The 11,591-nt window shown below is 42.8% G+C and overlaps 1 protein-coding gene across 7 annotated transcripts in view; it reads left to right on the forward strand.

The window, feature by feature from the left end:
- The window catches only part of WAPL (WAPL cohesin release factor), a 79,057-nt gene extending 68,200 nt beyond the window's left edge, over positions 1 to 10,857 (forward strand). For all 7 annotated transcript variants that reach the window (XM_040970457.1, XM_040970458.1, XM_040970459.1 and 4 more), the window contains 4 exons: positions 976 to 1,183; positions 4,603 to 4,691; positions 8,116 to 8,211; positions 8,479 to 10,857. In XM_040970457.1, coding sequence (XP_040826391.1) covers positions 976 to 1,183; positions 4,603 to 4,691; positions 8,116 to 8,211; positions 8,479 to 8,544 — 459 coding nt within the window. In that variant the 3' untranslated portion in view covers positions 8,545 to 10,857. The remainder of the gene's footprint in view (positions 1 to 975; positions 1,184 to 4,602; positions 4,692 to 8,115; positions 8,212 to 8,478) is intronic.
- Positions 10,858 to 11,591: the final 734 nt, after the last annotated feature.

The following is an 11,591-nucleotide window of genomic DNA, read 5'->3' on the forward strand; positions in this document are numbered from 1 at the left end:
ATCAGTAGTTACTAAATTAGAAATGAAAGCTAATGAATATTAGCCATTAGACCAACAACCTCACATAAAGATTGGCAGTTCTCCAAAGCTGCACTGTGTACTCAAGAGAGCTGAAAAGAAGCTGTGTGTATGTGTCGGTCCAGGTCCTCACTCCCTGGCAGGATCTCATGCGCTGTTGGATACTCTAGAACCACTGTGGGGAATTACTCTTAATTTTCTCAAGATTCTTCCACACAGTTCTTTCAAGTTTACATACCACTCTTCTCTATACTCACGAGTCTGAAATTTGGCCTTTGGTTTTCTAGTGCTTCTCTTTAGTTGGGAGCTTTTTCCAGTTCATGGCAGTCAGTATATAAATCCCTTGTATGTTCAGCATCATAGTAGCATAGAGAAAATACTTAGGAACAAGGAGTTTCATGTGTTTCCTTCTGACTGCAGAAAAGGGCACAAGAAATAGAGGACTTGTTTTTCCTATGTAATAGTGTCAATAAAATACTAATGTTGGTAGTAGAGGTCCATTTCTTCCTGATACTTTTTGCTTTTTTCTGCCAACTCTGTTAGTGCCTTTAGGAGGTCGTGTTGCCCTCCACCTCTTGTTACCCAGCATCCCGTCTTCTTCCATATAGTCTCTCCATCCAATTTGCCTAAGTTTTTTTACTTTCTTTTCAGTATTTTCAAGTTTAAGTTTTTTGCTTGAACTCACTCATTATTCCTCAAATTAAGGAAAAGTACTAAAGCTTTGATTCTTGCCAGTAGCGTTTACATTATTAGTAGACTATTTGAGTGAATACCAGCAGCATTTGTAATTTTGCTTTGGCTTTCAGCACGAAGAAGGACAATCACTTTTGCTCCTTATACTCTATCTTTTGTAGCATACCACTTTCTTAGTGATAATGTTACCATCAGAATCTCATTTGTGGTTTTCTTACTGGCTGGTACTGTTTTTTAATGATTAACATTTTTTTTTTTAACCAGCTATTCCTTGAGCGAGAACGAGCAGCCCAGTTGGCTGAGAGTAAAACAGATGAGTTAATTAAAGATGCCCCCACTACTCAGCATGATAAGAGTGGAGAGTGGCAAGAGACCAGTGGCGAAATCCAGTGGGTGTCAACTGAGAAGACCGATGGCACAGAAGAGAAGCAAAAGAAGGAGGAGGAGGATGAAGAACTTGACCTCAATAAAGGTATGCTTACTCATATAGACAACAATGGTTTCATTTTTGGACTCAAAGCATTGTCATAATGTAGCTCTTACTTGAGGGCCTCTCCAATAGTGAAGAAGTGGGGTCAGGATAAGCTGTTTCTCTTTCTGGGCCTTCCGTCCTTTATTCACCTTTGTGGAGAAAAGCAGCTAAACAGCATGGTTTTTCTAGTTTTGAAAGTTTGAGATTATTTTTTCGACTTCACTTCAAATAGATCTTGCACCGCAAGTTACAGTAATAGTTTTCAAAGGGTAAGTACTGGGTACAGATGTACTGGAGATACATTTGTAATATATGATTAAAATATTATTGAGTAATTTTTTTTTGTTTTTAAGTAAAATGATTTATTTACTTGAAAGGCAAGTGCACAGCAATAAATCTTCCATCTGCTGAGTCTCTCCCCAAATGGCCATAGCTTGGAACTCCATCCAGGTCTCCTCACCCAAGTGCCAGGGCCCGCAGTCCCAGTCTGAAGTGATCCAGCGGGACTCAAATCAGCAACCATAAGAGATGCTGTAATTGCAGACGGCAGCTCAACTCAGCATGCCACATTGGCCATCCTGGAGTATCTGCTACTATTGGGAATTGCAGTGCTTGGTCTATATTTGTGCTTCCTTAAAATTGTGAGATTTAAATACTGTCTCACTTCTCTTGGCAAGGAAGCAAGCTCATCAGTGTTTGATTCTGAAACTCTTCTGATGCCCATTCCTTCCCATATTTAATGCTGTAGGGCTTGCAAGTATAAGAAATTGTTATGGGTTAATGGTAACTTTTCAGCTTTACTAAGTTTTTATGTTTCCTTTAGCACAATATTTTTGCTTGGTTAACAGTCTTTTATAAAAATATCTTCAGAACGGTCTTGTGGCACACTGAGTAAGACACCTAAATCCCATTTTGGATTGCCTGGGATTGAGTCTTGGTTGCTCCTATTCTTGGTTCTTCCTATTCTTGTTCAGCTTCTTCTGCTAGTGTACCCTAGAGGCAGCAGGTAACGATGGCAAGTGCTTCTACAAAGCGTGTAGGAGACCCAGTCCCAGCTCCTGGCTTAAACCTGACCCCTGTTCTGCCTGTTGAGGATATCTGGGGAGTGAGCAATGGGATGCAAGATCTCTCTCTGTATCTGCTGTGTATCTTCCTCTTCTCTGAGTTCGAGATGTAATTTATATTATACATTGAAATAAATTTTTTTTAAGTGAATAATTCAGTAGTTTTCAGTATATTCACAAAGTTGTACAACTGTTACCATTACCTAATTCCAGACATTTCCATCAGCCTTAACAGCTATCCACTTTCTGTTTTCTGGATTTGCTTATTTGGGGTGTTTAATTTAAAAGAAACTGTACAATCTGTGGTTGTTTGTGACTGAAGTTCTGTTTAAAGATTTTTTTACTGCCAGAGTCCAGCTCCAGCTGAGTTCGGAACTCAGGGAAAGGTGTGTGGTTGAGGCGTAAAGAGGAAATAAATGGAGCACTATGATTTCATGATCATAATGGACAATGCGGGAAAGCTGTCCGCTTTATTTATACAGAAACAGTCAAACTCTGGCTCGGATTTTTTACATCATGGTCAAGTGGGTGTTTCTAAGGATTATTCTGCCATTTGTTTTACCTAAAAACAGTAGAAGTTCCTACTACAATTCTTATTCTACAACTTAATCTTGTATCACAAAGAAAAGGAGAACCTAAAGATCAAGGAAAGAATGAAAGCCTAAATGTAGGTCCCTTGATTAGCATAAGATCAACGGGGACAGCCAAGACAGTAGGAATAATAGAAGGCCCTTTTGCAAGATGTTATTATTGACATTAACCTCCAAGCTCACATTGAGTAAAAAAGACAACTCTACAGTAGCAAACAATGCCTGAATGGATTAGAGTTGTTCTGCGGGGTGGTCCAGTATCCATGCAAAGAAAGGTGGAGCTGCATTCAGGTGGTTGTAGAGACATCCACCAGGCCCTGCCATACAGCGGGAAATTCCTTGCGGCCCTGCCTGCAATGGAACAATACTCTTCACACCTTTGCGTCCCCCCACATCCACTGCACGGACCCCAACACTTTATTTTTGTTGAAAAGTCAGATTTACGTGAGAAAGGTCTTCCATCCACTGGCTCACTCCCCAAGTGACTGCAACAGCTAGAGCTGAGCCAATCAAAAGTCTGGAGCCAGGAGCTTTTCCCGAGGTCTCCCACACAGGTGCAGGGTCCCAAGGCTTTGGGCCATCCTTGAGTGCTTTCCCAGGCCACAGCAGGGAGTTCGATGGGAAGTGGAGCAGTTGGGACACAAGCTCGTGCCCCTATGGGATCCTAGCACATACAAGGCGAGGACTTTAACCACTAGGCTACCGTGTTATGTCCAGGAATGTATTTTTATGGTCTGCATTGTGTGTTAGTAACTCTTAGTGTTGCTTGTTTACATAGCCCAGTAGCCCATTGTATCCCCAGTGCCACATTTTGTTTGCCCAGTTGTCCATTGATGGGCATTTGGATTGATTTATATTTTTTGGCTATTTTGAATAATGCATTGAATAGCTGTAGAAATATATCTTTTCATTTCTCATGGATATATAGGTATAGAATTGCTGGGTAAATATTAATTCTATGTTTAATGTTTTAAGAAAATGCCTCAGTTTTTTTTCTCCAGTGTATCTGTTAGCCATTCTACATTGCTACATTGGCGTCAGCCATGTATAAGTGATAGTTTCTCCATATCTTCATAAACTGTCTGGAAAATGTGCTTGTGGTCACGTTGGTGGATGGGAAGTAGTATCACGCTACGGTTTAATTCTCTGATCATTGTGGGGCGTCTGTGTGTCTTGTCCTTCCACATATATTATTGGAAGAAATGTCTGTTCAAATGCGTTGTCCAGTTTTTAAATGTTTCTTTCTGTTGAAAGAATTCTTTGTGTTGGGGCTGACATTGAGGCATATAGGAATGAAAGCTACTGCTTGTGATGCTAGCATCCTCTGTAGATGCTGGGTTGTGTCCTGGCTGCTTCACTTCGATCCTGTGAAAAGCAGAATAATGGCCCAAGTTCTTGGGCCCTGCTACCATATGGTAGACCCTGACGAATCTCCTGATTTCAGCTTGCAGCTTGGTCCAACCCTAGCCAGTGCAGCCATCAGGGGAGTGAACCAGCAGATGGAAAAATGTCAGTGTCTGTTTCTGTCTCCCTCCCCCAAGTCCCCAGCATCTCTTGCAGCATGAAAGCTTTAGCTATCAATTTTGTGGTTTTGGCATGACACCTGGGTCCCTAACCCATGTTGAGTCAATTTTTGTTAATTTTACGCAATCCTATTGTCCTGGCACCAATTGTTTAGTAGTTTTGAAAAAAAGAGAACAGAATACTTGGTTGTGTGAGCTTTGTGTTACTGTGCTGTTAAAACTCTTTCTTTTAATGCCCTCAGCCCTTCAGCATGCTGGCAAACACATGGAGGATTGCATCGTGGCCTCCTACACAGCACTGCTCCTCGGCTGTCTCTGCCAGGAGAGTCCAGTAAGTAAATGATGGCATGGTTGTCTTCACTGCAGTGTGGCAGCTTCGTTTCATTGATAGCTTTTGGCTGATTTTAGAGTTGTTTCTTCCCCATGGAATAAAATGGCTAGAAAAGAAATGAAAGTCTAACATTTCCAGTATTTTTCTTGAAGTTCAAGTATTTTTTTTTTTCTTTAACACACTAGGCAAGGTACGTGTGTGTATGATCTGATGATTTGTCCTGATTGGTGAATCAATGTATTTAGATACCTTTGGTTGGAGCGGAAGTGGTGACAGTGCAGAACCAGGACTCAGGTGCCTCCAGCAATATGACTGTCTTATCTCGGTCCTGAGTGTCTCTGTGAGACCTTCAGCTTTCAGACCTGCTCTGTTTCTGAACTACAGTCCTTTGCCCATCTTGCTGTTTTGTACTAGCTTTTTCCATGGGTCCCAGCTGATGGTGGACAGGGCTCTCGTCTAATGCAACAGAGTCTGGCACTGGTAGGTGCCTCTGCTCCTGTTTCCCCATTGGCAGGCATCCCCAGTTTTCCCCAAGTAGATTCCTGCTCATCTTGACCTACACCGGGTCACATGCTTTTGTGTGAGCACACACTGGGTAGAGAAACAAGATGACCGTGGGTTTAGGTCACTGCGGACTCGGGAGAGCTGGGAGTGTCTGAGTAATCAGGCTGAGTCAGCAAAGGAGTAGCCGTTTCTGGCCACTGGGAGCCCGCTGCTGTGGGAAGAGCACGGATGAGCAAGTGAGGTGACGTGAGCTGTGTCTGAGGCACTGTGGCATTCCCTTGCAAGTGTGCTGCTGGGGGGTGTTTCTCAGGAATCTTCCTCTGGGAGCAGGACATTGAGGTGGCAGGAGTGAGCCGAGGTGTGCTGTGTAGTAGGGTGGGGTGCTTCAGTGGGAAGCTGAGCCCTCCGTGGCTTGCAGGGTTGCGGAGAAGTATTGTGAACAGTGATGGCTTCACTCGAGGAGGGACTCAGGCCTGCCCTCTGTCCCTTACAGGCTCTGCCTGCCACCTGTATTTGCCATCACATTCTCTGGGTTATAGGCCTCCTGCTGCCCACTTCCAGTGGTCTGAGTCCTATGTAAGTTTTATTCAGTCCTTTCTGTCCCTTTCGTAGTTTTAGTCAACTTAAAGGTACTGTAAACCAGCCTTCTCCCAGTGGCTGTTGTGGAGGCCCTATGTCAACTTTGTCCTCTTCTGCTACAACCTATTCAGTTTAGCGACTGATTTCAAGAGGAAATGAGAAACATTTGTTATGTGTGATGGAAGGGAAGAAAGGATTGGTTATCTGAGCCATCTTTTCCACGTTTATTCCTATTCCTGTTTGTATCTGTCTCTCTTGTGTCTAAAAAAGTCATATGGTTAAGTTGCGGACTATTTTGTGAATTCATTGAGCCCCAGCTGTATTTTTCATTTTGGAGATCCTTATGATTAACCAGAAAGCTGGCTGGCCGGCTCACCCCAGATGTAAGGAAAATGGGCTCGTCCAGAGTGTCTGCGTGGGACTGGAAAGTAGCACCTGCTGTGGGAGGGCAGCGTGTTGCACAAGCATGCACGCATTGGCGCTCACTGTCTGGGCATGTGACTCTCGTCTCCTGCTGTTTCTACCTGCCCTTGTGACTCCCTCTGTGCCTGGAATTGTACACGCTGCATCTGCACCAGACCTCTCTCAGTCCTGCTAACATGCTCCTAGGATAGTTTTTTTTCCCAAACAGGGCTTGCTGTGTCGTGCCTTTTCTTTCTATACCTGCTGCATGCCATGAAGCACAGTACTATTCCTTGTCCTCTCTATGTTGCGTTCTGTAATGTGTCGCTCAGAACAGATCTGCTTTGGAATAGTGAGGACTTTTTTGTGCATGGTAGATTCAGCAGTATTTTGTTTAGCTGTTTTTCTGACATTTTACTTGTATGACAGTCATGTGTTACTTGCCAGATGTTTCCTAAGAAATGCGTTTGGGCGTTTTTCAGACAGCCTTGGGGTGAACTCATGTGGACTTAAATGGGTGCAGGTCAGTCGTTAGACACACATGGGAGACCCAGATGGAGTTCCTGGCTTCCGATGGGCCCAGCTTCTGCCATTGGGGTCCCATGGGGAGTGAACCAGAGAGGGATGATCTCCCTGTTTCTTCTCTCTCTCTTTCAAATAAAAATAAATCTCTTTTTAAAAAACTTATTTATCATTATTGGAAGGGCAGATCTATAGAGAAAAAGATACTCCATCTGCTGATTCACTCCCCAAAGGGCCCCCATGACTGGAGCTGAGTCTGTCTAAAGCCAGGAGCTGAGAGCTTCCTCTGGGTTTCCTACGTGGGTACAGAATCTCAGGGTTTTGGGACGTCCTCTACAGCTTTCCCAGGCTGTAAGCAGGGAAGCTACATCAGAAGTGGCGCAGCCATATGGGGTACCGGCACCTGTAGGTGGAGGATTAGGCATTGAACTATCACAGCAGCCCCCAAAATAAGTAAATCTTTTTTTAAAAAAAAGTACATATTAAAAGACAAACAGTAACATAGTGATGTGTGATGACGGGGTCACACACTGCATGTAATCACCTTTTTTTTACTACTGGCAGCTGCGCCAGATGGAGAGAGGGGGTTTTCAGTTTGTTGTAATCTTACAAGCACACAGTTGTATATGACCACAGTGTCATTGTGTGATACTTGAATGAATGTTGCTTCTTTGTAATTAAGTATCCTGTGGAGGAATTTTTTAGAAAGAATGGCACAGTTGGTAAAAATGGACAAAAATCACGTGAGAAGCTTGTTTTTTGTTTGTTTGACCTCTTGCTTTAGGTATGTCTCACAGTGCTTCCTTTTATTCTTCCTGAGGCTGTCAGGCAGTTTTTACTGTAATGAAGAGATGGTGCTTTTAACAGATTAATGTTTTCCTTAGAAAAGATTGTGTGTATATTTTATCTGCTTCTTGCTAATAATGAAGGGAAACACTTCAGTCTTCTATCTTGGCTGTTCCCGATAATCTTTGTCATAGATGATGGTAGATCACCTTAGGGACGGTCTCCTGGTTCATTCCTGTTTCACATAATCAGTTGAGTTCAGCTGTGGATCATGAGATGTTCTCTGACTCCACAAGCGCCTGAGTACATTCTGTACACCTCTTCCTGCTCCCCAGCAGTGCGGTCTGTTGTTGCAGGCCTGCCCTGCTCATAGATGTGAACACATAACTCTGCCTTTCAGATAATAGATCAATCGTCAAGGAAAGGTAAATGCAGTCTTTGGAGCCTTAACTGGCTTTTTCCCCCTGAGAGTGAGGTGGGCATCTTACGGAGCTCATGCCGAGCTTCGTGGACCAGAATGCTTACAGAGCTTGTGGGCGCTTGCAGCCAGGAGTGTGCCAAGCCCACACTGCCACACAAGATGCCATCTCATGTCTGCCAGCTGAGCCAAGTGTCCTGGGTCTCTCCTCAGATCAACGTGACCACCGTGCGGGAATATCTGCCAGAAGGGGACTTCTCCATAATGACAGAGATGCTCAAAAAGTTCCTGAGCTTCATGAACCTTACGGCAAGTAACTCTCATAGCAGCTGGAGGGCTTTTTATTTTAAGTACAGCCCATAGAAGATTTCAGACACTGTGCCACAGCGAGTGGTTTGGTGTCTGTAGGATAACTGCTGTATAATACAGCTCTGTGCTGCATTGTCAAAGCCACAGTTTGATCTGTGTGTGCTCTGATTTACACTGTTCAGTTTAGTGAATTTGAGGACTAACCCATCTCCAGCTTAACACTTCCAACACTGATGTTAACTGTGACTTCCTTCCCTCCTCTTTCAGTGTGCTGTTGGAACAACAGGTCAGAAATCTATCTCCAGGGTGATCGAATATTTGGAGCACTGCTAGCTGCTTTACCCTTGCTTCGGGAGCTTGGTCATGCTGGAGCTGTCCTTAGACAAACAACAGTCATGAGAAGTCCTTGGAGACGCACCAAGAACATCATCAGTACCATTCGTGTTTGGAGTTTTCAAACCATCTCTTCGTCAGGCATTCTGCATCTGCTAACTGACAGTTACTACATCAGTCTGCAGCTATCAAAAATGAGGGAAAAGGTTCTGGCTGTTAACAATTCCACGCAGTATTTAAATACACTTCACTTTGGCAGAGTTTATGCCCTTCCCTTACTTTCTTGCTTTCTTCTGGCAAGTGTTTAGGGGAAAATTTGTGCTGCTGTTAGTGCAACTGCTGTGTACGTTGAGCCACTGTTGTCATGCCAGCCAGGTGCAAAGGCAGCTTAGCAACTGAGGTATCGAATGTTCTGAGGACATTCTGGACAACAGCTCAGTTCCTTTTTCAGGCTCATTTGCTTTTGCTTTTTTGTTGAATGATTCCAATCGTAAATAAAGCTTTTAATAATTTTGTGAATTTTTTTTTGGTTGTTGTTCCCTGAACTACTGTCTGTATTTAAAATTAGATGGAATCCAAAGACACAAGGGATTAATAGTATATTTTTTTATTCTTGATTAGGTTTGGGTTGTTGAGCTATTTTTCACTTTTTGAGATCATGACCATATTCGATATCATGACATATGTGTCATAGCTATAGATAACAAGAAAACAAGTAACTGTTTGAGGGGATATTATATAAAATCATGTGCCCTGTAAAGCATTGAGCAAACTAGACAAGCCCAGGGTAGTTTACACTTACACTAGGGAGGCTCCCAAAACATGATTAACGTTTTGAGGGAGGGTCTCTAGATATATTTTGTAATGTTCAGTTCAATAAATAAATACAAGGAAGCTAAAACACCAATGGGGAATTCACGTTTCCAGATGACATGAATGTTCTTGTTACCGAGTGACAGGATCAATTTGTAAGCGCAAAGCCTTAAATTGCTGGTTTAGAGAAGATCCTTTTGTTGTCATTTTTTTTGTCTTTATTATTCAGAGTCTTTTTCATAGAACAGTTGTTTGGGAAACTGGTTTGGAGAACAGAAATCACATTTTATAGATTTAATTTTATGATCTTGCAAGTTTGTCCTGTATTAATTATTCTCAGACCACTGGTTATGACTTTTCTTCTTTTTAATCAGCTGGGCCTGATACAGGCTTTCCAGGGGTCTAGCTCATGAGTACTCTCTCTCATTATACCTTTCACATAGCTTACATCCTGTTTCTTCATTGGATTTGTAAAACTTGAAGCCATAAATTGTTGAGTTTGGTGTGTATTGAGGAAAATAGCTAAAAGTCTAACTTTACCCTTTTAGACTTTAGTTATTTCCTTGTATAAAGTGACAAATCGGGGCTCTTGTATCAGTGCCAGCTGTAATGTTTTTTAATACAGTGGCTGCCTTCTATTGTCTTCCTATTTTTGATAATGCAGATTGTTGGGAAATCTATAAGGAAGTAACTGATTGCAGGCAAATTGTTTTCTTCAGCCCGCCCCAACCCTTCCCTGTTGCTTTTTAAGCTTTTAAGAGCATAGTGTACCAGTGTAACTTGCAAAGATGGAGACTGTATTGCCCTAAGAGTAAGAGCTAGCTGAGCAAACTTTTGGATAAGGAGATCTGGAATGATCTCCATAGAGTTAACTTAGGTGGGTAGGTTTTGTTTGATTATTTTATAGTATGTTGATATTTATTAATTAATGGATACAGGAAAAGGAGCAATTTTTGGTCAAACTGAATTGTGGCAGAGGTAGGGAGGATTCTAATACATTGAGATGAGACCAGTCAGGGCCAGGTGTGTTTCTCTGTTACACTGGTAATCATTTGAGAATTGATTTACCTCAGTGTTTAACAGTTTTTTGTTTTGTTTTGTTTTTTAAAATAATAACTAATTGTCAAGCACTGATAGAGATGCAGGTTGGGTGGGGGTGGGGCGGGGTTCTCCTCCCCTGCACAGTGCATTGTGTGTTTTTAACCCTCAGAGAACTCTGCGTTTTAGGGTACTTGAGGCTGACTTGCAAATTAACTAAAGTTTTAAAGTAACCTTTTTTTCCACTGTAAATATTTCTGTAAATACTACCAGTTGGAAATTAGAACAGTAGAGTACTTTTCTGAATCCAATCCTATTTTTATTTTATACAGTATTTCTCAGCTGTGATCTTTGGAGCAAAAGCCAACGGCAGGAAAAAAAATAGTTTGTACCAGTTTCATGAAGTATGTCTTTGGGTTTTTGTAAATACTTTTAACTCGAATAAAATTGCTACTTTCAATACACATGTTGTCTTTAACATAAATCTCTTAACCAGTTTTGGCTAGAGCCAGCCCTTAAGCGGCCACCAGGCAGACACTGTATCCATGAGTACTTGGATGAAGCGGTGGATCACCTGCTTCCAGCACTGCCCTGGCCCGAGGCCTCTGCCTGGCGGTTTCCTGGGGTGGAATGACCCAGCTCTGGCAGTTTTCTTTGGCAGCCCCACTGGATGGCCCAAGGCTTGTTTGCTTTACAGGTTTGATAACTGCTTTTAAAGAACTTTTTCCGTTTTCTTCTCAGTTCTGTCAGGACTTCCTTCATTTTCAGATTCCTCAACCTCTCCTTACAGCTTTTAACCACAAAACTAGATTGAAGGATCTCTTGGAAGTTCCATCTCCTCTCCCCACTTGCACAATTGGCTGAAGGATGCAGGCTTAACCTAAATCACACTCAAGTTGAATCCCAGCTCTGATCCTGCTTGATGGACTTTGGCAAGATTCTTGAAACTTAACCCATTTCTCGAGCTGGAAAACGGGGTCGACGTCTGCTTCCTGGTTGTTTAGGGTCAGTGTGCATGCAGCCGGAGTGTCCTGAGGGCCTGCTGCCGGCTGACTCTGTGCCCTCTGCTGGAAAGGCAGGGTCCTGCACGGCGTTGAACAGACAACTGGATGCCAGCCCTTTAGCCTGCTGGGGGAGCGGGCTCTGGCCAGTTCAGCAGCAAATCTCAGCCTGGTGTTCTAGCACAGGCCTTACTA

Source organism: Ochotona curzoniae, unplaced genomic scaffold, assembly GCF_017591425.1.
Source record: "Ochotona curzoniae isolate NIBS_2020 unplaced genomic scaffold, NIBS_Ocur_1.0 scaffold_4763, whole genome shotgun sequence".
NCBI classification, from domain to species: domain Eukaryota; kingdom Metazoa; phylum Chordata; class Mammalia; order Lagomorpha; family Ochotonidae; genus Ochotona; species Ochotona curzoniae.